The sequence below is a fragment of the Neovison vison genome, chromosome 11, assembly GCF_020171115.1.
Source record: "Neovison vison isolate M4711 chromosome 11, ASM_NN_V1, whole genome shotgun sequence".
Classification (NCBI taxonomy): Eukaryota; Metazoa; Chordata; class Mammalia; order Carnivora; family Mustelidae; genus Neogale; species Neogale vison.
In genome coordinates, this window is record NC_058101.1 from 108,188,094 (window position 1) to 108,211,218 (window position 23,125).

The following is a 23,125-nucleotide window of genomic DNA, read 5'->3' on the forward strand; positions in this document are numbered from 1 at the left end:
CAAAGAAAAACTCTGGGTTCTACGAAAACAAAACCTGAACCGCTCATCGCAGTGAGGTTTCATTCCCAACTCCTTACTTGGTGAGCCTGACAGAATACATTTTAACTTGACATTTGCTTTATCTCATGTGATACACACATAACAAGATACATTAAAAACCTTGTGGAAATATACAAAAATATAACTTTGGAGTTCCGGATGTTTAAATAACAAGAAACATATCAATCAAGTTATGCACTTGGACTGCAAAAGCAGTGTTGTAGCAGAGCTCTGCACCATACTTGTTATTCTGGGCCCTCCCTCCACTTTTATCTCCCTTCAAACATCTACCTAAAAAAGCAGTATTAATAAAGATAAGAGAAGGGGTTAGAATCTGTGAGCTCTGGATGCCAGTATCATATTTCCTGATTTCAACCCCCTTATTCTAGCTTGCAAATGCCATGTAACACATCATCGTATAATTCATGTGGATTTAGTGTTGCTTCTTCAACCGACCCCGGATGTCTGCTCTTGAGGAAGGGCTCAGGGTGCTCAGCGATCTCAGAGCTAAGGGGCTTCTTCCCTTCAGCCAACAGGGACCACTCACCCTTGGGGGAGAGGCTGGCATAGCACCCTCTTCTCTGCCTGAGAAGTCTCTCCGTCTATGTGCAGAAATGTTGGATGGGGACAACCTGGTGCTTCCAAGTGCTCTATTATTGTTATAGTGCTAATAGTAATCATGCTGATTATTGTTATTAAACTAACTACAAGTTCTCTACTATTTTACTCCCTTTCTTCCATTTATGTTTTCTTACTCTTTAATACCGCCCCCCCGCACCCCACTCCGCCAAATGATTAAGAGGAGTTTTTTAGGTTTTACCTCCCTTTATCTTTCTCATCCTCTCTGAGGTTCTACAGGACATTTAGTTCACATAGATTTATCATTAGAAGGAAAGGCAGCACCCACTAGATTTCTGAGCCTTTAACGAAGAGAAAATAAATAACCGCAAACATTTCCCATTTTAGTTTTGGAAATGTTTTGTTTTCTGTATAAAGGAAAAAAAAAAAGCAAAAAGAATTCATGCAACCCACCCACCCCACCCCCGCCCCAGTCTTTGGTGTTTGCTAGTTGCATACACTTTCTGTAGAAACATCAGAGGACATAGCTGTTCCCTTCCTGGTGGACAGCACAACCCAGATGTCAGATGAGCTGACCAGGATGAAGAATCAGACCCCAGGCAACTACTGTCAACCAGCTTGGGTACCACAGTGAGGGAAAACACAAACCCTTGATCTTCTCTCGCGTATTCTAAGAGTGAGCATGCCTGGGTTGGTGGTGTCATCAGTTCCCATCAGAACGGTGATGATTTGGTATTCTCAAGGAGACGACAACATCTTGAAGGGCAAGCAGTGACCCATGAGTTCGCGAATGCAATGGGTTCTGAAAGGTCCAAACCCACATCTGCGTTCGATTTGTTTCGAAAGAAGAATCCTTAGCCTTCCTCTGAAGCCTGCTGCAGATCACAGCATCAGGGACCATGCCGCCCTGGTCCTGGGTCAGGGCATCCTGGATCAGGAAAGGTCTATTTAAAGATGAATGACCGAGATCGGATTGTGCCTTCCCTTTGGTCGAGCTGCTTTCTTATTTGAGACTTTAATAAAGCAAACACATATGCGTATTGATTATTGAGCAATTTAAGATAACGAACTTAACATTAAATAAGACATGCTGTTACTAAGGACACTATGCAACTAAATCAACATGTTACAATTTTCAGTATGGTTTTCTTATTTTTCTCAGGATAAATACTATAAAGTCACTGCTAAAACATACAAACTGGGAATTGACCTAAGACTTAGGTAATTCATTAAATGCAGTAATACTCAATGAATCAAAATGAATACTTGGGTCTAAATTTATTGATAGGGAATATTGTTTATTATACATTGTCAGTGGAGTGCACAGGTAAAGAACACTAAAGAATGATTAGTTTTTTGTTTTTGAATATTTATTTGTACAGGGAGAAGTCTACAAGTATGTGAATCTGATCTATTTTTGCCTTAATTTTTCTCTAATGATATGTCACTTCCATAATTACAGCATATGAAGAATAAAAAGTTCATTCATATCTGAGCAAATGTTTAACGTGCCAAAGTATTACTCCACTCAATATCAAATACACTGTGACTATCTCAAAATGAGTGGTGTATTTATTTGGATTTCAAACTGAAAACATAACCAAAAGCAAAAGTGCCTGCATCTAGAAAAGAATACTCAATGAATTTCTATGTGTCAGCTAATTACATAAAAACAGATAAAGAAAAATACATAGGACTAACAACTCACTAAGACTAATGTACTTGAGGGCTTGAGACTAAGGCTCTGGGGCTGAGATCCCAGTGCAGCTCTGTCCTTTCTCTTTTACCCCCCGACTCCCCCCCCCCCCCGTCTGCATGCCTTCTTTGTCTCTCAGGAATGAACAGACTATTCCATAAACCTGCCAGTGGACATCCCATTGACTCTTGGGGGTAGTCCAACAGTTTCAGTAGCAATATGTTTGAAATCGTCACTATGTTACTTCTGAGTACTAGGCATCCAGAGGATTTGTGTAACTCACCAGTTTCCAACGTAGTATCTTGATCCACTCATCAGCTTCTACGCCTGTCTTTGCACAGAGATAAAATGTCCTGAATGGAAACACCAAGCTGATAAGACAAAAGAAAAACTTAAGATATTCCAGGTGGTTGGTTGAACATACTAGTTGAACAGAAACTAGACTATTCAACAGAAAAAAAGAATCAACAAAGAGCATCTTGAAGACTTGGTAGATACAGAGCGACTCCTGCCAGCAAACAGCAGAAATGTTGAGGAAGCTGGAGACTCATATTATTATCACCGGCCATATTTGTATTTTCGAATGAGAATTCAAAAAAGAAAACATGTCCAGGACACACCCAGATCCTTTTGTCACTGACGTCTTTGACTGAATACACTTGTGTGCTTATTCAGCTGATGTGTAAAAAAAAAAAATGACTCAGAACTTGTACCATGAGTCAAAGAATAAGCAAGACAGATAATAATTTACTAAGAAACTCATTTGTGTTGGCTTGATTCCATGAGAAATAAGCTATCCTGTGGATGTAAGCAGTTTTGACTATCTGGGACAGGAAAAAAAAAAAGATAATAAATCTCATCAACTATTCTTTTTGCCTACTCTGTAATGAGTTACTCTCTGCTGGAAGAAGACAAACTCTCCTATTGGCATGAACAGCTTATTCTAGAACTATGGTAACTCTTCATTGACTCTCTTTGGCTCTATAGGCAAATCTTTTGACTAATAAGGTCAGCCTTAACTTATATCTTGCCCATATTTCCTGTCCTTACAGCTGAGATGCAAAACAATTCATATCCTTTTTCCCTGCCTCTCATGGGGAAAAAAAAAAAAAGCTTCAAACTGAAATTCAAGAGGGTTTCTATATTCTAGAACCAAAGCACCATATCTTGTTCGTGTCTGTAATTAGGGTTGAATAGACAAGACCTAAGTCCCTGTGTGTAGAAGATAAACCTTGACATGAGGTCCTGTTGGGCAGTGAGAGGACAGTGGGACTGGGGTGCTGTTAACCTGTCACATTGTGCAAAACTGCTTTCTGGAATTGTCATTGCTCAGTACTCCCTGTGAGAGACATTATTAATCGCCTATTAATGCAGATAATTTTCCCTTTCTTCTTGCTAACAGAGCCCCAGGCAATAAATGATAATTAGTTGGAGCCAATTATGATCTTACTAGTTTTCTAGCTTCCCCTGCTGCTAGCGATGGCCATGAGACCTAGCCATGGCCAATGAGATGGGAGGGAAAACCCAATAGAAGATTTCTGAGTAAATGTCTGCCTTCCTGTTAAAAAGGGACAGACATGGCTGATACCATCCCTGCGTCCTTCTTTGTGACTGACCTGAAAATGTTAGGGCTACAGCTAGAGTAGCTCTCTTGGACAATAAAATAGCAAGTGAACTGCTAAAGCCCAAGAGAACTGTAGAGACGCTGGTGCCGATCTTGTCAAGCTAGATGTCTGTGTCCTCCTATTTTGTTATATAAGAAATAACCCGCCCCACTGGCTTGTGTGGTACATTTCCATGAATTTTAAAAAGATATCCGTTATTGGTTGAGGTTAATATTAATTAATTAATATTAATTTGGGGGAGTATGTAATGTGGCATTTTTATTCTTAGGAAGTGCATACTCAGGTATATAGGGGTAAAGTGCCATTGTACCTCCAACTTACTCTCAACTGGTTTAGGAAAAAAGTGAATCAAAGATAAAGCAGGTACAACAAAATATTAATGATGCATGTGTAGCTGAAAGGTATATGGGTATGTAAGTCTTTCAGCATTTGTACATTTGAAAAACATTAAAATAAAACTTTGTGGGAAATAAGACACTCCTTTTGCAAGACACTACTTCTCCTAGTTAGAAAATTGTCATGATCTACTAATGAGGTTAAACAAAAACACTTTCCTGCCATCTGCCAGAAATTGTCATAATAATATAAATCACCCACTGTTGGAGTCAAAGTTGAAATTATTGAGTAAAAAACTTAAAAGGAATAAAACATGAATGGAATCCACTTATGTATATACTTATGTGGCATACAACATAAACAGCTGTAGCCACTGGGCCTGCCTGTTTAAGTCACTTTATTTATTTTTAAGGATTTTGTTTCTTTATTTGAGAGAAAGCATGAGCAGGGGGAGGGGGAAGGGCAGAGAGAGGGAGAAGCAGACTCCCCTCTGAGCAGGGAGCCTGATGTGGGGCTCCATCCCAGGTCCCTGAGATCATGACCTGAGCTGAAGGCAGACCCTTAACCAACTGAGCCCCCCAGGCACCTCCCAGTCCAAGTCACTTTATTTTTTTTTCCAAGTCACTTTAAATGAGATATTATGTCATAGTCAGCTGGAAGCACTGCTGATATATATGCCCTGAGTGCTAGTTAAATCCCTGCCCTTCAGATCAAGACACTCATTTACATTAAGATATACAGGTTTTTCTTTAATTCCCCAGCTAAAATAATTGGCAAGAAAACTTTTAAAATCATTTTCTTTACAAAACAACTTACCAAAAACAGTTTACTCTTTCCTGTGAATAATCAAATTGCACAGCCGAACATTCTGTCAAGTCTAGGATCCGAATTGGTTCTGGTGACTTTAAAAAAAAAAAAAAAGCAACCTATGTCATCACAAAAAAACAAAAAACAAAAAAAAAAAATTGTTCATCCCTTTGTCCCCTAAAAGTCTTCCACTGTGTGAACCTGTCAATTTTACTTTCACTAAGGGGACTGATCATAGAGATGCTTACTCAGGTTAGTTATAAGCCCCAGTTTGGGGCTTGGTTATTCATGAGACTGGATGTTGGGAAGATTGTCTTTATCAATTTAAATTTAGTGGAGGTATTTTAAACATGGAAAGGAGTCATATTTTCTTTCATGTTTTTAAACTTCTGCTTTCTCAGAAATTTGGTATACGGAAAGTGAGAAGAAACAAAATAATTTCAAATTGGCTTTATGAAATGGGCATGGGAAATGGACATGGGTTTTTTGGTTTTTGTTTTGAGTTGGCTCCATTACCAGCATGGAGCCCAGTGCAGGGCTTGAACCCACCACCCTAAAATTAAGACCTGAGCTGAGATCAACAGTGGTATGCTTAACCGACTGAGCCACCCAAGCATCCCAGAAATGGACTTTTTAAAAAAAAATTTTTAAATATTTTATTTATTTATTTGTCACAGAGAAAGAGAGAGCACAAGCAGGGGGAACAGCAAAGGGAGAGGGAGAAGCAGGCTCCCCACCGAGCAGGGAGCCCAATGTGGGACTCCATCCCAGGATACTGGGGTCATGACCTGAGCCAAAGGCAGACGCTTAACCGACTGAGCCACCCAGGCATCCTGGAGACTTATTTTTAGTAAAAGGAGAAACTGCAGCAGAGAGAGCTCATACATCATGACAAGAGAATAACTCCATTGCCCTAAACAAGGGGATGATGTACCCTGGGGAGCTAGTTTAGCCAGTTTCTGGGACACACATCTCATCCTTGCAAAAGCACTCTGCTCGAGGTTCCTGGCTGACTGGGAAAACATGCTGCTTTTGATCTTGGGGCATGAATTCCAGCCCTAGGTTGGGTAGAAAGCTTAGTTAAAAAGAAAAAAACTCCGCCCCTATCAGGAATCAAGAATTCACATTTCCAGTCATTTATTAGTGTTTCAGGAGCTCATAAGGAAAATTTCAGAGATTTCAAAGGCAGATGTTCCTTGCATCTAGAAAACTGATTTTTTTTGTTGTTGTTATTGTGTTTATTAATTAGAGCTGATTTTTTTTAAAGATTTTATTTATTTATTTGACAGAGATCACAAGTAGGCAGAGAGGCAGACAGAGAGAGAGGGGGAAGCAGGCTCTCCACTGAGCAAAGAGCCCGATGCGGGGCTCGATCCCAGGACCCTGAGATCATGACGTGAGCTGAAAGCAGAGGCTTTAACCCACTGAGCCACCCAGTTGCCCCAAGAGCTGATTTTTAAAGGGAAAATGTGTTATCATATTTCTCACCATCTGATCTTTGAAGTATTTCAGTTCATTCCTGTGCAACGTGAACCACCTTGTTTTCCAGGTCTGAGGGGAAAAAATAATTAAAACATGTAGGTTTTGAATTGAGGAAGACAATATTAAACTGGACGATTTCCTTTCACTTGAAAAGTATCTAAAAAAGATTAGATACAATAAAATATTGTGTGGTAAGTCATTTCTGAAGGGAAGTTTCAAAATAGCTACAAAAACTAAAATGAGTCCATGCATGAAGTTCATAATGGAGGCAGAGATATTGACATATTTAAATAAATAAGAAGAAATAGCCTATCATAAATATGCAAGGTGAATTATAGCAAGCCACTAGATAACTGTCTTATTAACTCTATAATAACAACAGATACCATTTTGTGGGCACCTACTATGGGCTAGATACTATCTAGCCAATCTTTATACAATGCCAAATAGTCTTGTTTCACAAATATACAAACTGAAGTTCGGGAACCTCAAACCACAGGATTTTCTAAGACTTGCCTAAGAGTTCCATGGTATTGGTGGTGGGAACTGTTGTTCCCCACCTTCCCTCTCTTATGTACTAATAGAGCCCTCCCATTATCTTGGGCAGCAATGTATCCAGTTAAAAGAAGTAACAGAGAACTTAAAAATAAATATGCCACGAATATAAATACTTCCTATCCTTGGGGAGCATCCAGTCTAGTAGGGACACAAATAACCAAATATTTAGGTTGAATGCAAGTGGGCCAGTACCCAGGAGAGAGGTCAAGTGCCCTGACTCTTAAAATAGGGAAAAGTAGACATATTCCATGAAGGCCTTCTTGAATATTAAAATGGGCATCATAACTTAAAAAATACAATTACATCAATGGAGGGACAGTTGGATACCCCAGACCTAGTAAAGTTTTGTGTTTTCTTTAGGATTTTATAACAGAATTACATTAATGCCAGTGACGTTTTGGCCTACTTTTAGGTTAATATTTTATGCAATTTTGACTTCTTCTTAGTTAAAAAAAAAAAAAAAAAAGAAAAGAAAAGAAATATTTAGAGTTCACTTGCTACTTTTCATCCTGGCTTGTTCCATTTAAAGGACTGTACGTTTTGGGAGGTCTTAATGGTAGACTCACACATTTGACTTTGCCAAAGAAAAGTCAAGTGATTTTCCAGAAATTTGACTAATACTAGTCATAAAGACCGGCTTTTGAAACAGAAAAATAGTGCAGCAGCTCAAAATAGGCAATTGTGCTTTTTAAAAATGTCAAAGCAAGAATTGAGTCTACAGGAGCTGTCTCTCTGCGTGGCCGGGGCTAGCAGAGACATGTTTCCTTACCTTGACAAGGCCCCCCTGTTTGGTGAGGTAACCTTCTTTGGTGCCCAGCTGAAAAAGAAAGAAGCACCAAGTGAAGCCCAGAACTATCGCCACATGATTTGTCGTTCTATTCCTGTCCCATTTTAAAATGAAACACCGGTTTGCCTTTGATCTTTAAATAATCGCCCTACATTCTTCACTGAGACACTTGAAAATCCTCCCTGTGTTGTGAGAGACTGTTTTCAGACTGGGTCTTTGGTGGGGAGTTCTGTAGCAAGAGGCAAAAACTCAAAGACTCTTCTAACTTGAGTTAGCAATTTGCAAACAATAAGCCACATCCCATCACTTCTAAAAGCATTGAGCAGAGTGTGTCATGTAAAACCCAGCTGCTTAAATTGTTGCAGAGGTATTATGCACAAATGCGTGCCCAAGTGTGTGCACACTTTGACATTGGGTCACACACACACACATTGACATTGGGTCAATGCATTTGGAAAACTTTGGATGAAGTAGAGGGATTTCTTTACTTCCCAGAGAATGTATTCTGCCAGTATGCCTTGTGAATTTTAAGAGGGGACATGAGAAATAGCATATCCAATATTTATTTTATCACATGAACCTCCCCCATTACAGCCCTCCCCCCACCTTTTTTTTCAGAGACCATCTCTTGAGACCTCTATTCTGTGGAAAAGACTTCCAGGAATGCAGATTTATTTACACTTGATTTATCCAAAGGGGATCTGAAGTGACAATGAGTCATTTCTTAGCTCACACAGCATTAATTCAAGGGTAGTAACATCACACATGTAGCTAGCGCCTATAAAATGTAAGGAATGGTAGAGAACCATGCAAATAGAAATATGCATAAAATAAGGACCCTAAAATAAAGAAATTTAGAACTTCATAAATTCCCAAAGAAACTGAAGGACATTTTGTTCTAGTATGGTGTTATACTGTATCTTACACCAGTAGAATAACAGAACAAAGAGAAAAAATTTGCAGAAGTAAAAGGAATAGAAATCTCACAACAGGGAACCTAAGGAAACTGACAATTTAGATTGGGACCTATTCTATGTCAGGTTTGCAAATCAGATCATCTCAATCTCCACCAACACAACCAATTGGTATTTCACGTTTCCTGGGTCCAAAACAGAACTGCTCATTCCCATCCCCCAAACCCACCTCCGCCATCTTGGTAAACAGCAGGAAGACCACTGTGAGACTCTCTTGCACATCTCACATTCGATCTGTCCTAAGTCTCGTCTCTCCTGCCTCACAACACACCCTGAAGTTCACCAGTTCTTACCCCACTGCCTATGTAGTTTCAACTACCACCATCTCTCACTAGACTGCTCCAACAGCCCCCTCTCCGGTGTTTTTCCTCCAATTTCAGCCACATTCCATTTTCCACTTAGCGGGGCCAATGAGCTTTTTAAAAATTTTAAGACTTAAATTATGTTGCTCTAAACGCTTATAATTTCTCCTGGACACTTAAAACAAAAGTCAGTCCAGCATATTTAGCCTTCGTGGCCCCTGCCCATTGCTGGGAAACAATTCTCCAGAGCTCTCATGTCTCTGTGTGTCTTATAAGCAAGGCACTAATAGCCCTTTGTTCCAGAACCATTTTTATTTTTTTAAAGCTTTTTTTTAATTTACTTGAGAAACAATTTTTTCTTTGAGAAATAGAGGGTACATGAGCAGAGGAGAGGAGCAGGGGGAGAGGGAGAAGTAGACTCTGCACTGAGCAGGGAGCCCAATGTGGGGCTCAATCCTAGGAGTCTGGGATCATGACCTGAGCTGAAAGCAGATGCTTATATGATTGAGCCATCCAGGCGCCTCACAGACCCATTTTTAAAGCATGTTCTTAGGGCAAACAACCTTAGAAGATGGAGACAGTGTCTCCTTCCAGAGGAAATGGCCGCCAACCAGCAGTCTGCCGTGATGCCGCGCAGCTCTAATAGTGTGCAAGCAGGCTAAAGTGTCAGGCTCTTCCTAGCTCCCGACACCCGCTAATGCCAGCAGCGCCCCAAAGCACTACGAATTTCCCAGCACTCAGCTGAGGGGTGGGCCCTTTGAGAAAAACACCGCCTGACATGACTGACCCCTCCTTCCCTCAACAACCTCATCTCCTACCACATTGCCTCTCCCCACTTCATGCAGATCATTATAATCTTCTTGCTAATCTTCAAAACACCTCAATTTAGTTCCCACCTTGGGCTCTTGCACTGTTCTCTCTCGCTGCGACACTAGAAAGTGTTGATCATTTTCTGCCTGTATTAATGCACAGTAAACTCCATGGATTTGTCATCATACAGTGTGGGTGCAGCCATGCCCCACCAATCCCTCAATATTGTTTTAAAAACTCCATTATACAGAACCTTCTGTGCACAGGCATACTGAGACACTCGGGCAGGAGAACCTGTCTGATCCTTGGAGTGTGCAAAGAAGGTAGGCAATAAGGTTTGCAGAATTTGGTTTCAAGAGGTCTGTCTCTACCTAAGGCTGCTAACTCTCCTGCTCACACCAGGTCTACAGATTAGGTCCTACATTGTACTGTTGATAAAGAGCACACATAGTAGGGTATATGGTACAACTGACCCTGGGTGGGGATCTTTAAGGGAAGGGTAACCGAGGAGAGTGTGAAGTTACATGGAGAGGACAGATGAGCGAGATGTTGAGGTGATTGGTGGGCGGGGGGTGGGAAGCAGGGCAGATAAAGAGGAAAGTCAGGGAGGGGTGGGTTGGCTGGAAATCGAAGAATCAATTAGGATGTAAGGCTTGATTTGTTCTTTGGTCCGTTTTGACTTGGGACTATTTATGGTCTTGCTTTCCTCAGTTTTGCTAGTTCTGGGGTTTGATGCTTCCTCCTCCAACTCTAACAAAGCTAAATAAACTACCTCCTTCAACCATTTCCAGGATTTTTATTTTTGAGTCGACGGAGCCCAGAAACAAAAATGTAATGTGCGCCGTGAACCAGGCTAGGCTCCAAAAAGCCACAAAGACAAGTTATGATTCTTGTCCCCAGAAGGATTAGGCCCACAAGGGGGTGGGGAAAGGGGGTGAGCAGACACATGCACAGATGTTAGCAATGCCCTTCTGCCGTGCTCCATGAGGACTGCAGGGTAAAGGCAAGCAGAGGGTGCTGGGAACACAAAAGAGGGCCATTTTAAAGAACGCTAGGAGGGGCCCAGGAGGGCATCCTGAGAGACACTGGTCTCTGACATCTGTCTTCAAGGCTCATGAAGGGACAGCCGCCATGTTGGCACATGTCAGTGACGGGGAGGGGAGAAGGAGCCCAGTCAGGGGAACGCACGTTGGTGCGAGCATGGGAGGAGCACAGGCGAGGCCAGAGAGAGAGCAGGGCCAGGTGGACCGGGAAGACAACGGGCACTGCCAAAGGTTGAGCAGGGAGGTCATGTGACCCATTTGCTTTTTAAGAAAGATCTCTGTGGTGGCAGGATAGGTCCTACAGTAAAATGTAGGACCTTTTTTTTTTTCAACCTTCTTTGTATTTCCTTTGTGTGTTGTCTTCTTTATTAAACACACAAATCCTGACGTCTTATGCCAGGAGTATTCGGCAAACAAGGGAGAGAGGAAGAACAGGAGAGCCGCCAGCACAGTGCAGGGGAGAGCGGAAGCGGTGCCGGGAGGCATGTTTGCGGGGTCACAGCTCACAGAACAAACAGGGATGGGCTCCTGAGGAACAATGAATGCTCGGGCTGCACAGAAACTGAACAATGGTCCGTGCTGCCAAGAAGTGCAAATGTGTTCTGTCTGTACCCTCCCTCCAGTGAGGGAGAGAAAGAATAGGAGAAAACAACATCCCGAGATTTTATAGTCAAAGTGGGGCATATTTATCCTTCACAGACAATTGAAATGTTAAAAAAAAATAATTCTTAATAGAAGAAACTCGTGGAAGAGTAACAGTGTAGCCAACTGTGTGAACATCAACATCTCTCCCCCTTCTAAGTACGGACAGGAATTTAAGAGTGTTTTTGAAGTATTTAGAATCCTATCTATCGCTATGGCATTGTTGTTTTTTAATGTTTTACCCTGGATCAGAGAAACTGAGTCACGGGCTTCACGCTGGATGTTCCTTTTCAGGTTTTAGTTCCCAAGGTAGAGTTTTCACGTGAACAAACATACTTCTTAAAGTATCTTAACACTTCCTTGCACATTTGCGAGGGCACCACGGTCAGCCACTTACGGAAGGGGCGGTGGGCACAAGGTCACTTTCCGTTCTGCCCGTCTGCATTGCTGTGTGAACCCGGACAGACTCGTAAATGGAAGGTTCTTCCACTTTCCTCGGGTAGGGGTGTTTCAGGACAATCAGGGTGCCTGAGTGAAGACAAAAGAACATCGTCAGCGAGCAACCCCAGAAAGAAGGCCCACAGGCTAACAACCAGAGAACCACGGCTAGATTTTAGCCTCTTACGTTCTCATCTTTTCACTTGCTCATTTTCTCGACGTTTCTTGAGTCGCACCCATGTGCCAGGCACTTAAGGTGGACACACTAGATATAGAAAGCATGAGGAGATGATTTCTGTCCTTCCAGTGCTCAGACTGAACGAGCAATGGATCTTACTTAACGGGTTGCCATTTAAATGAACAGGATGATAAGAGCAGGGTCAGAGAGGAGGATGAGCATGCTGGGGGCTCCTGGTGGCCCCAAAGACCCCTTCCATGGAACACTTCGGAATAACTTTCGTGGAGGGGCCCACATGGATCTAGACCTTAAGCTGTAACTGGAAACTCACAGGAAAGCTTTACAAAAGCCACGAAAGTAAAAGTGAACAAATGCACTGGGGTATGAGAGGATTTATTCCACAGTCCTTATTGCTCACTAGTTTCAGAAAAAACTTTTAACAGATCAGTGGGTCTCAGGAAAAGTGCACTCGTTGCATTATCCCTACTGTCTCTTACCACCCAATTAACAAAATAAGCTACATGAAAATTTGCTTTGCTCTAGTGAACGTGACCTGAACTGGCTTATGCATGATTGCCCTCACTTCCACCTGGAGGAGAGGGTCAGGCAGAAAAAGGGCTCCAACAGGGGCCAGTTCTGGGGGGCTTTGGCGTGTCCCTCCAAGCCTGAGAGCACTTCTGACTCAACACTTTTGGTCTTCCCCCAGTCAATCACCTGATCAGAAATAGACACTTTACAAAAAGAGTAAGTTAAGGGTTTCTTCCTCCTTGCTGTGGTTTTTCTTTTTATTTCACTGGGGTCTTGTAAAGGCAGGTCTGAGATTGTACCATTCAGGGAGATGTGAAGAACTCAGTAATACATTCAACAAATATTTACTGGGCTCTCCTATGTGCCAGACACTCATCCAGGCAGTGGGAATACAACAGCAAACAAAGAAGATACAGCACCTGCTTCTCTGGTTGGGGAGCCAGAAAAAAAAAAAAAATGAAAAGAAATACAATATGTCAGGAGAGAGCAGTGTTATAGAAACCCTAACAGAGCAAGATAAAGGCATAGCAGGTGATGAGGGAGGCATAAGGAAGAGGGTGTTATTTCATAAGGGTGGTGAGAAGGCTCCTTTGAAAAAGTACTTCGAAAGATTATAGAAAGTATGGACCTTGGGCACTGGGTGGCTCAGGGGGTTAAGTATCTGCCTTTGGCTCAGGTCACGATCCCAGGGTCCTGGGACTGAGCCCCACATCACGCTCCCTGCTCAGCGGAAAGTCTGCTTCTCCCTTGGCCTCTGCCCTTCCCTCCTGCTCATGCTCTTTTTCTCTCTCAAATAAATGAAGGGAAAAAAAAAAAAAACGAAAGTATGGAACTTGAACTGGTGTTAAGAGAGACAATGAGGACAGAGACCAGCTCTGCAGGTAAAAAGTACATTATAATAATAATACACCTACAAACAAAGCCACCGTGCTGTGCTCGGTGCTTGAGTATGCATGACCCACTGACTGCAAGAAACACCTGTGGCCTCTGACGACAGGCCCATGGGACCCCCTCCTGTCCCTTGACAAGAATCACCGAGAAAAGCCAGGAGAGGGTCTCTGACTTGGGCCCCAGAGAAGAATGAGACCCTGACCTCCTTCTTCTGCACCCAGGTCACACCTGAAGCATTGGGATCACAGTGAAAAATGGCTTTCACAGGGACTCGCAGCCTCCATCCCATGCTTGCGCATTGTCAGCGCTCTCTTGTCAAGGTGATCCTTTCATGAGAACAGATCCAGTCATATCAGGACAAGGGGCCAGCGACAGGTTTACAGTTTTAGAGTCATAATGAAAGCAGAGACACTGAAATCAAGAGCAGACGTTGCGCGGCTTGGGGGCCGTGGTACACCATCATAACGGTGCCAGGTGCTCGTGAATGTGGGCCTGGCTCCAAGGTGCCCCCCACAAAGATGCCCCTCCCTCCAATGATGTGCCCGACGGTCACCATGGCATCATGGAAAGAGCCACCACTGCCACTCTGTTCCGTGGACCCTGGACAATCGTTCTAGCTTCTGTTTCCTCCTCGGACATGTGAGAATAACGACCTTTCTTCACAAGGCTGTCTGAAGCACTGAATAAAAAGTGTTTTGTGAAAGGATTATGAAAATGTGAGATGTTATTACGCTTTGATATAGAGTATTTTTAAATTCTTAGACGAAAACCCAATGAGCGCATCTCTAGAACATGCATTTTTAAATGTCGAGTTAAAAAAGCCCCATGTGTGACATTCTGCCAAGAATGAAAATGGCAGAGTCTAGTAGCCGCCAATGGCCTTTCTTAAGCCGCCTGGGCCCCTCCTAAACCTTCCATCTGACAGTGGAGGAGAGGGGCCTGGAGCCCAAGGCTCAAAGCAGTTTTCAAGTTAGAAAAAATGTGATATCTCATGCTTTCTCTTCCCAGAGGATGCTAGATTTTCATCCTTTTCCCTATGTTTAATATGAAAATAATTTTTTAAATGATGTGCTGGAAAGACACACCGAGTTAATTCCGGTTTTGCACATAACCAAGCATACTACCTGTAGTGACTTCCCTTTGTTTCTGTGACAAATCACCACCACCATAAGGCTTAAAACAACTCAGATTTCTTATCTTACAGTTCTGGAGGTCAGAAGTCTGAAATGGGTCCCATTAATCTAAAATCAAGGGATTGGCAGGGATGCTCTCTTTCTGGAAAGGCTCTAGGGAAGAATCCATTCTGTCTTTTCTAGCTTCTGGAAGCTGCCACCATCCCTTCCCTGGTGGCCCCATTCCTCCATCTTCAAAGCCAGCAACGATGCGTGTGAGGCCTGCCCACACTGCCACGTCTCTGGGTCTCCCTCTACCGCCTCCATCTTTTACTTACAAGGACCCTTATGATTACAGGGTGCCCACCTGGAAAATCCAGAGTAACCTCCCCATCCAGAGCCAGCTGACGGGTAGTCTTAATTCCACCTACAAACTTAATTCCCTCCTGCTATAGAACGTAACATATTCACAGGTGCAGGGAGAGAGGTGGGCATCTTTGGAGGGGTCACCAGTTCCTGGAAGATAAGGACAGCCTTGGGGGCCCCCTGTGTTAAAGTATAAGGACCTCTGGGCAGGGGTGCTGCCTGAGCCACAACGCTATAACCACTTGGTATTGTAAACCCATTGTCTTTTCAACAGGTGCAATTCCCAACCCTGAGAGTCCCTTCAGAGCAGGTATGGTGCCAAATTTATATTTGTGTCCCTGCCTACCAGTAGAGATGCTGACATAATGAAGGCTTGATCAGTGAGGGGATATATGAATGCCATAGCTGGTCAGGGTTACGTCAGAGAAGAGCCTGGGAGGAGCCAACCTCCCAGGGTCATGATCACCCTGCGCCAGGATAAGGACAGGACCACAACGTCAAGTACAGCTGTCCAAATCTCCACGGGGGGGAACAATATTCTATTTCAAAAACCTCTTCTAAACTTTAACCAACAAACGCTAAGCCGAGAGAAATGTTAATGAGTCAACAGGAAAGCAGAATTGAGTTTAGATTGATTTTAGCTAGTAAGACCATGAATGAGGCTAGACTGAATGGTGGAATGAAGAAAATGACAATCTACTTATAAAATGATAGCTCCCAATAGCATGGAGGACAAGGGGCGTTAGAGAGGAGTAGGGAATTTGGGTAAATTGGAAGGGGAGGTGAACCATGAGAGACTATGGACTCTGAAAAACAGTCTGAGGGGTTTGAAGTGGCGGGGGGGGTGGGAGGTTGGGGTACCAGGTGGTGGGTATTATAGAGGGCACGGCTTGCATGGAGCACTGGGTGTGGTGAAAAAATAATGAATACTGTTTTTCTGAAAATAAATAAATTGGGAAAAAAAATGATAGCTCCCACTGGTAATCCACCTCTTGAGGTCTTCCTAGCTTGATGGTTCTGGTCAAGGAGAAAACAATACATAGACTCCTTGGCACGGCTGCTGGGCTTACGATGATTTCCCCTTCAGCAGAGACTGTCCCATTCTTGTACTCCAGGGTAGATCCCCACAGACCCTGGGTGTCCCCCACAGACACCTCCCCCCAGTGCACTCACGGGACTCACTTCCCAGGGATCTACCAGAGAAAAGGCCCACTATCTTCAGTTTCTGAGCTACATGAAGGAGACTGTTCTTTCCTGCCTTTCACATAAAACCAGGTCTCAGAAATGTCTCAGAGGTACATTTTTGAGGTGATCAGAGCAAGGCCAAGGGAGGCTTTTCGGTTTGCTGAAAGCCTCAGACTTGCCGTGATCATGGGGCTGATTCTTTATTGGCACTTGGTGTTCATCCTGCCTTTATATTATGAACAAGAATACTAATATCCTTACCCAAAAAAAAAAAAAAAAAATCCACTTCTCTCCCCCACATTTTTTGTTTTGTTTTTTTTTTTTTTTTGTCTGTTTTTGTTTTTTAAATTCATCTAGCCAAGGTAGGTTTCTGTCATTTGCAATCAAAAGAAACTTAGAAAATGTAGCCACCACAAACTCATTATATTTCCACCTAAGGTCCAAGGTAGGCCCTTGGTCCCTTCCAGGAGGAACTCCAGGTGAGTCAGATAGGCCAAAGGAACAGCAGGATCTGTTCGGAGAATTCAGCTACAAAGCAACGGGAGGCAGGGGCTGGTAGAGGGAGGAGAGAGGAAGCTCTACGACCACAGGTCTGGGAAACCTGATGCAAGTTTCACTTCAGCTTCTGAGCTACATGAAGGAGATTGTCGTTTCCTGCCTTTGACGAGAAACCTGGTTTCAGAAGCGCTGCGCGGAGGTACGTTCTTGAGGGGACCAGAGCAGACCAGGGGAGGCTGTTCAGTTTGCCGTGGCTGCACTGCTAACGTACAGGACGCCCACTCCGACCCTGGCTTGGATTCCCGCGGGACCTCGTGGGGACCTCGCGGGAGCTCAGCGACACCGGAGGAGCAGTGTCGCGCCCAGGCGCTGGGGTGATCTCTGCAACAGAGAGTAGCTCAAGAGCACATATAGCTCCTACAAGGGAAACCTTCTTTTTTTTTTTTTAATTAAAAGTTATTTAATGGGAGCAGAGCAGGGGCCTCCCTTCAATCCTAGGAGCTTGCCATTGTGTTGTGTTGCTAATGTATTTTCAGGATCAACAGGAGAAAAGGAAGCAGAGAGAAACACTCCACTTTCCTGGAGCAGCGTCAATTACCTGGAAGCTTCTCCTCCTGAAAGTGCCTAGAACCACCAAAGTTTCCTTCAGTTAAACGGGAAACTTTTATTCAGGGTATTTCTTTTATGCACTAAAGCACCTGCTTACCCACCAGGTTTCTCGGGCCAGACTGTAAGATGTTTGAGGGTAAGAATGATGTCTGATTCATCACTCTACTGTCAGTAGCATCACAGCGTGGCTCATAGTTGGTGCTCAATACCTATTTGCTCAATTAAAATAGGACCACGTCCATCCATGTTTTGTACTTGCCCTCGGGCTCAGAAAACAAGCTTGGCAACTGGCATATCTGTGGCAGTTTCCTCTGTCACCTCTTGCTGGTGGGAAGGAGCTTTCCAGAGGGAGTGACAGGAATATTCAAGATATTTCTCCTCTTGTCTTTGCAACCTGCTCAGCAGATGAACTTGAACCCATCATAAAATGGTGCTGGGGAAACTGTGTTCATTTACATATACAGGGGCTTTAAGTTCCCTTGTCCAGTCTCCCAGGGAGAACTATACAGAGGAATGAGAGGCAGTTCAGTCAGCCAGGTTGGAAGATTCTGTTAAAATACCCACGTCAAGTCAGGTCACTCTCTTTGGAGCGGCCACTTGATCTGACCTTTCATCTGAATCCACTGTGGAACTGGCTTAAAATTTGGAGAGGACATAAACATTTGATAAACAGAAATTCAATCATCCTTCATGAACTCTTCATGATCTACCAAAGAAGGTAGAGTTCTTGCATATAATACGACGGAGTGAATTACCATAAACTGCTTCATGGAAAGACGTGTTAAAAATTATTTTTATAGCCTTACATACTTAATCCCATCCAATCTTCACCAGTAAGTCATGAACTATTAGATCATCAGCTCTAATTTATAAGATGATGAAACTGAATCTCAGAGAGGTTACGTAATTTGCCCAAGGACATCCAGCTGGTGAGCAGTTGAACGGGGAGTTCTTGTGTTTACTCATTTTACGGTATAATTCTCAGCCATGGTGGCCACCCAATGGAAACTCTCTACAGCCTGTAAAATATGCTCCGTGGTAGGCAAGACAGCATACACAGGGATCAAAGTTCGAAGAAATGGGTTCTTTAAGAGGCAGCTTGAGGAATGGAGATGTGAGTTTTTGCCTCAACATTTCTCACCAGACCTCAGTTTCTTCATTTGTAGAGGAAAAATGAGATGGTCTGTGGGCTCCCTTCCCATACTAATAGCCTATAAATCCAGTTGAACACCCAGGCTCGAGGCAGGCGCAAGAAGTACGAGGACACTGAGTGACCAAAGCTGTGTCCTCTATCCTGCAAATGTACGTTATCCATTGAAGACTGTCCTCCTGGGGCCATTGCGTCTTTGTGCCTCAGTTTCCCTTTCTTCCACCTTCCCATTCAACCTTTACATGTCATTTTACCTGACTGTATTTACAGAGGCTGTTTTGTATCCTTTCTGGAGGGACATAAATAAGATGGGCCTCTGTGTGTTTGTTTTCTAGTTGACTTTTTTTCTGTTTTAAGATATCCTCTCGAGGGACGCCTGGGTGGCTCAGTTGGTTGGACGACTGCCTTCGGCTCAGGGCGTGATCCTAGAGTCCCGGGATCGAGTCCCACATCAGGCTCCCAGCTCCATGGGGAGTCTGCTTCGCTCTCTGACCTTCTCCTCGCTCATGCTCTCTCTCACTGTCTCTCTCTCTCAAATAAATAAATAAAATCTTTAAAAAAAAAAAAAAAAGATATCCTCTCGATATCTTGATATCCTCTTGAGACAGTATCATTTCTCAAAAGGCCATTCATGTAAATAAAATGAGAACAGCAGTAAATACAAAGACCAAGGCTCAAACTGATTCACATTCTTTACATCACATACCAAAAATATCATTATGGACCTTAAAGAAGAGAGTGGGGGAGAGCCCCGCCATGTCCTACAGACATTCTCTTAGGTCACTGTGGCAGGGAATCTTCCCACCCAGACCCACTCGGGGTCACACTGCCGTGGCGATGGCGTGCTGCCAGCTGACTGGTAGACCGGGAGACGTGATGTGAATGGAAAGCCCCTATGCTTCAGAGCAAGGTTGGCCTGGATTCCACTTGCAGCTCTGATGCCTGCCAGCGGTGCCCCCTGGCCCAATAATGCAGAATGCCTAAGTTTTGATCGCCTCATCTGAAAATGGGACAACTTTCACATTTATGGTGGGTGGTACAGAAGAGTAAAAAAGAATTTGATATATGTGAAAACATCTGATAGAACGCTAGGGAACTCAATGAGCACTCCACAAATGTTGCTTCCCTTTCCTTCCCTGCCTGCTTTTTCCTTTTTCGAACACACCTCATCACAAACGAAGAAAATTTCCTTTTTTGGTGAGCATAAGCTAAAGAAGTGATTCTTGGTTGTGGTTTGGCAGAATTCTGAGTTGTCACCAATAATTTTCAGAAATGTCACACAAGTCTCAAACTACAATTAATTTTAACTTCATTATTCTTAAATGCCACCTGGGTAAAAAGGCTGGGGTTACAAAATAAAATAATAATAACTATAGCAGTTATCAAGAGGTTGGGAATCCCCACATCGAGACAAAAAGAGAAGTGGAAATTTGACATTTAAGAAAGAACCAGATAGGACCTTCAAAACTGAGAACCAATTATTATAAAGGGTAAGCACAAACATAGCACTTGACTTGTATCATGCTGGGTAGGTGATTAAAGTCCCAGCACAGTAATTCCTATAATACATTGTGTATGACTATTTCATACGCAGAAGTATTCTTTTTTTTTTAAAGATTTTTATTTATTTATTTGACAGACAAAGATCACAAGTAAGCAAGAGAGGCAGGCAGAGAGAGAGGGGGAAGCAGGCTCCCTGCAGAGCAGAGAACCCGATGTGGGGCTCGATCCCAGCACCCTGGGATTGTGACCTGAGCTGAAAGCAGAGGCTTTAACCCACTGAGCCACCCAGGCGCCCCTACACAGAAGTATTCTAATAGAAACAAAAGGTAATAGGAAAGGTAATTTTTGTTCTAATAATATTTAGATATTTAAGGATAAAAGTAAATGCTCTCTAGGGCCACTTGGGTGTTTCAGTCAGTTAAGCATCTGACTTGGGCTCAGGTTGTAATCTCAGCATCCTGGTATCAAGTCCTGCATTGGCCTGTGCACTCCACAATTCAGTGGGGAGTCTGATTCTCTCTCTCCCTTTCTCTCTTCCTCTACCCTTCCGAAGCCTCTCCCTCCACCTTCCCCTGCTCCTTTGTGCATGCATGTGCTCTCTCTCAAATAAGATAAAATAAAATAAAATAAATGCTGTCTAAATTTTCAAGATTATATATATGAAACTTAGCTAATTACAAGAGAATACAGTAAAAATTGATAATGGACCAAACATATCCATGCTAATAAAAAAGTCTCAAATTTCTAAGTCTAATTTGAATTGAATTTAGAAGCCATGTACACATATGAAGGAAGTTTTACATAGAAACTTATGATTACAAATGAAAGTCAAATTCTGAATTTAATCATTACTGACCATACATACAACATAAAGCATCATTTCAAACAACACTCCGCGTAAACTTTGGAAGTAAAAGTTAATTGTTGGAAGTTTGCTGGTTACAGTGTTGCCATGCACGTTGCAAAGCAGCCTAGGGCAATGGATGAATGGGAAACCAACATGAAATGATGAAATGTGGATAATTAGCAGCATTTATTCTCTTACGTACTGGGATGAAGGATCAGGGTACGAAACTGACAAAAATCTCTCTTCTCATAAGATTTACATAGCAATGCAAAGATTTAAAAAAAATTTTTTTGCAAAGATTTTTTTTAAGTGAATTATGCAATATGTTAGAACAGAAAGAGCCACCGAGGAAAGTAAAGGGAGAGAACATGTCAAATGTCTCTCTGATATACTTAGGAAATGACTGGGATTTGGCAGTCAGAAATACCTTAAGAGTATTTATGGGTGTCAGTAAGGAGAAATTAGAGGGAACAAAAACTTTCATGGAGATTGGAAAGGTTAAATGCAGATTATAGCAAGGGAAATTATAATAATAGAATACTGAGGCTGTCAGGGGGCTTAGATCTTGCTTAGGAAATCTTCACTCTTCCAATGAGGAAACAGAAATCCTCAGAGTTTAAAGAGTAGAGAATAGGAATAGAATAGGAAAAAGGATATCTCAAAATAGTATTCTTCCCTTGAGGTAAACACTTTTATGTCTCCTCAATACAAAGATTTTCTTAAGACCCAGAGCCCAAGGAAAACCTGGGATCCCCTCTATATTATGTATGACTGTAAGGTGAAGTGTAAGGCTATTGGTTATTTTGGAGGTTCCCCCTCACTCCCCCCCACCGCCCCCCGCTGCCCTAGGAGGTAATGTGTCCAGGAGATTAAGTGTGGGGAAGTCTCTCTTAAATTCACTCCCAATGCACTGCAGGGGGATGCTGGCCTGAAGGGGGTCTGGGCTAAAAGCAGTGGACTGACATACCCAGTTCGAGTCCTTTCCATTCCTAGGATCTGGAGGTGAGAACCCTTGCAAGCCTCATCCATCGTGCAGGCAAATACCTCCCCTGGTAATCTTTAACTGAATGAAAACTTTAGGAATTTGCCCTTCCTCTGATGGTGAACAAGAAATCATGAGCCTGGAGGTTCCCCCATCACTGCGGGTAAACACCAGGAGCCAATACTTAAATGAGTAAGAAGAGACCTATTTTTGGAAGGTGGCATCCTGGTTTCCATTCACTGTTATTCACAGGTCACGGTGCTGACTGTGGCTTCTGAAAATCTGCTGGGCTTAAGACTCATCATGACTTCAGCACGTTATCTTGTTTCCTGAGGCCTATTACTCTCAGAGGGGCAAAACTAGAACACTCACTTGTCATGGGTTTTCCCCCTTGTTCCCAGCCTCAGTGGCTTTGCCTTCATCTGGCTGGGACAGATAAGAGGAATATTTCAGAGTCCGTGGAATCTAACTCAAAGGCTGGAAGTTAGTAAGCCAAGTACAGACTCTTAAGCATCAAGAGCCTGTGACACGCGTTCAAATAATATCAAATTCCCTGTTGGATGATGATGGAACAGAGAAGGTGCAGCAGAGAGGATAAAAATCTAAGTTTCCTGAGTTTCAGCGCAATACATAAAGTAGTTATGGTTAATGTTAATAATACTAGCTTTGGATAAAACTACCCCAGCAGTCAGGATTATACTTTTTTTTAATAATCCCTAATGGATTAATGGTAAACCTTCTTTAGTTAGACTGACATGTTTACAGGGAAACTTAATGTATTTACAGGAAATTTCATTGTCCTGAATTCAATGTCAAGGTGTCTATACTTCAGCGAAATCTTAGGTGATCCTCTTGGCTGGAGATTGGACCTGTGCCAGAAAAGTTCAACCAAAAACCACTACATGCACTTTAGTCTTAAAGTTGTTGTTGTTGTTGTTGTTTTGAAACATTTTGATAGGTAAGAGTGTGCACCTTTTCTCTAACTTGGAGAAAGTTCATGAAGGAGCACCGAGAATGATCCAAAGGGTTAAAAATAGAATCTAGGAGGAACGTTTAAAAGAAGGACACTGATGTTCCTTGGAGGAAGAAAGAAGGCTGCAAGATAACACTTTTCATGGCTTTGAGGCAACACAGAGTTCTCACTCAGTTTTCCACCCA

At 42.8% G+C, this 23,125-nt stretch overlaps 1 protein-coding gene across 1 annotated transcript in view; it reads right to left on the reverse strand.

Annotated features, from left to right (window-relative positions):
• Positions 1 to 1,066: 1,066 nt before the first annotated feature.
• Positions 1,067 to 23,125, reverse strand: part of DAPP1 (dual adaptor of phosphotyrosine and 3-phosphoinositides 1) — a 49,328-nt gene continuing 27,269 nt past the window's right edge. The window contains exons 4-9 of the mRNA XM_044224418.1: positions 12,078 to 12,208; positions 7,892 to 7,939; positions 6,571 to 6,633; positions 5,092 to 5,177; positions 2,598 to 2,685; positions 1,067 to 1,631 (exon numbers count right to left, since the gene is read on the reverse strand). Coding sequence (XP_044080353.1) covers positions 1,563 to 1,631; positions 2,598 to 2,685; positions 5,092 to 5,177; positions 6,571 to 6,633; positions 7,892 to 7,939; positions 12,078 to 12,208 — 485 coding nt within the window. The 3' untranslated portion in view covers positions 1,067 to 1,562. The remainder of the gene's footprint in view (positions 1,632 to 2,597; positions 2,686 to 5,091; positions 5,178 to 6,570; positions 6,634 to 7,891; positions 7,940 to 12,077; positions 12,209 to 23,125) is intronic.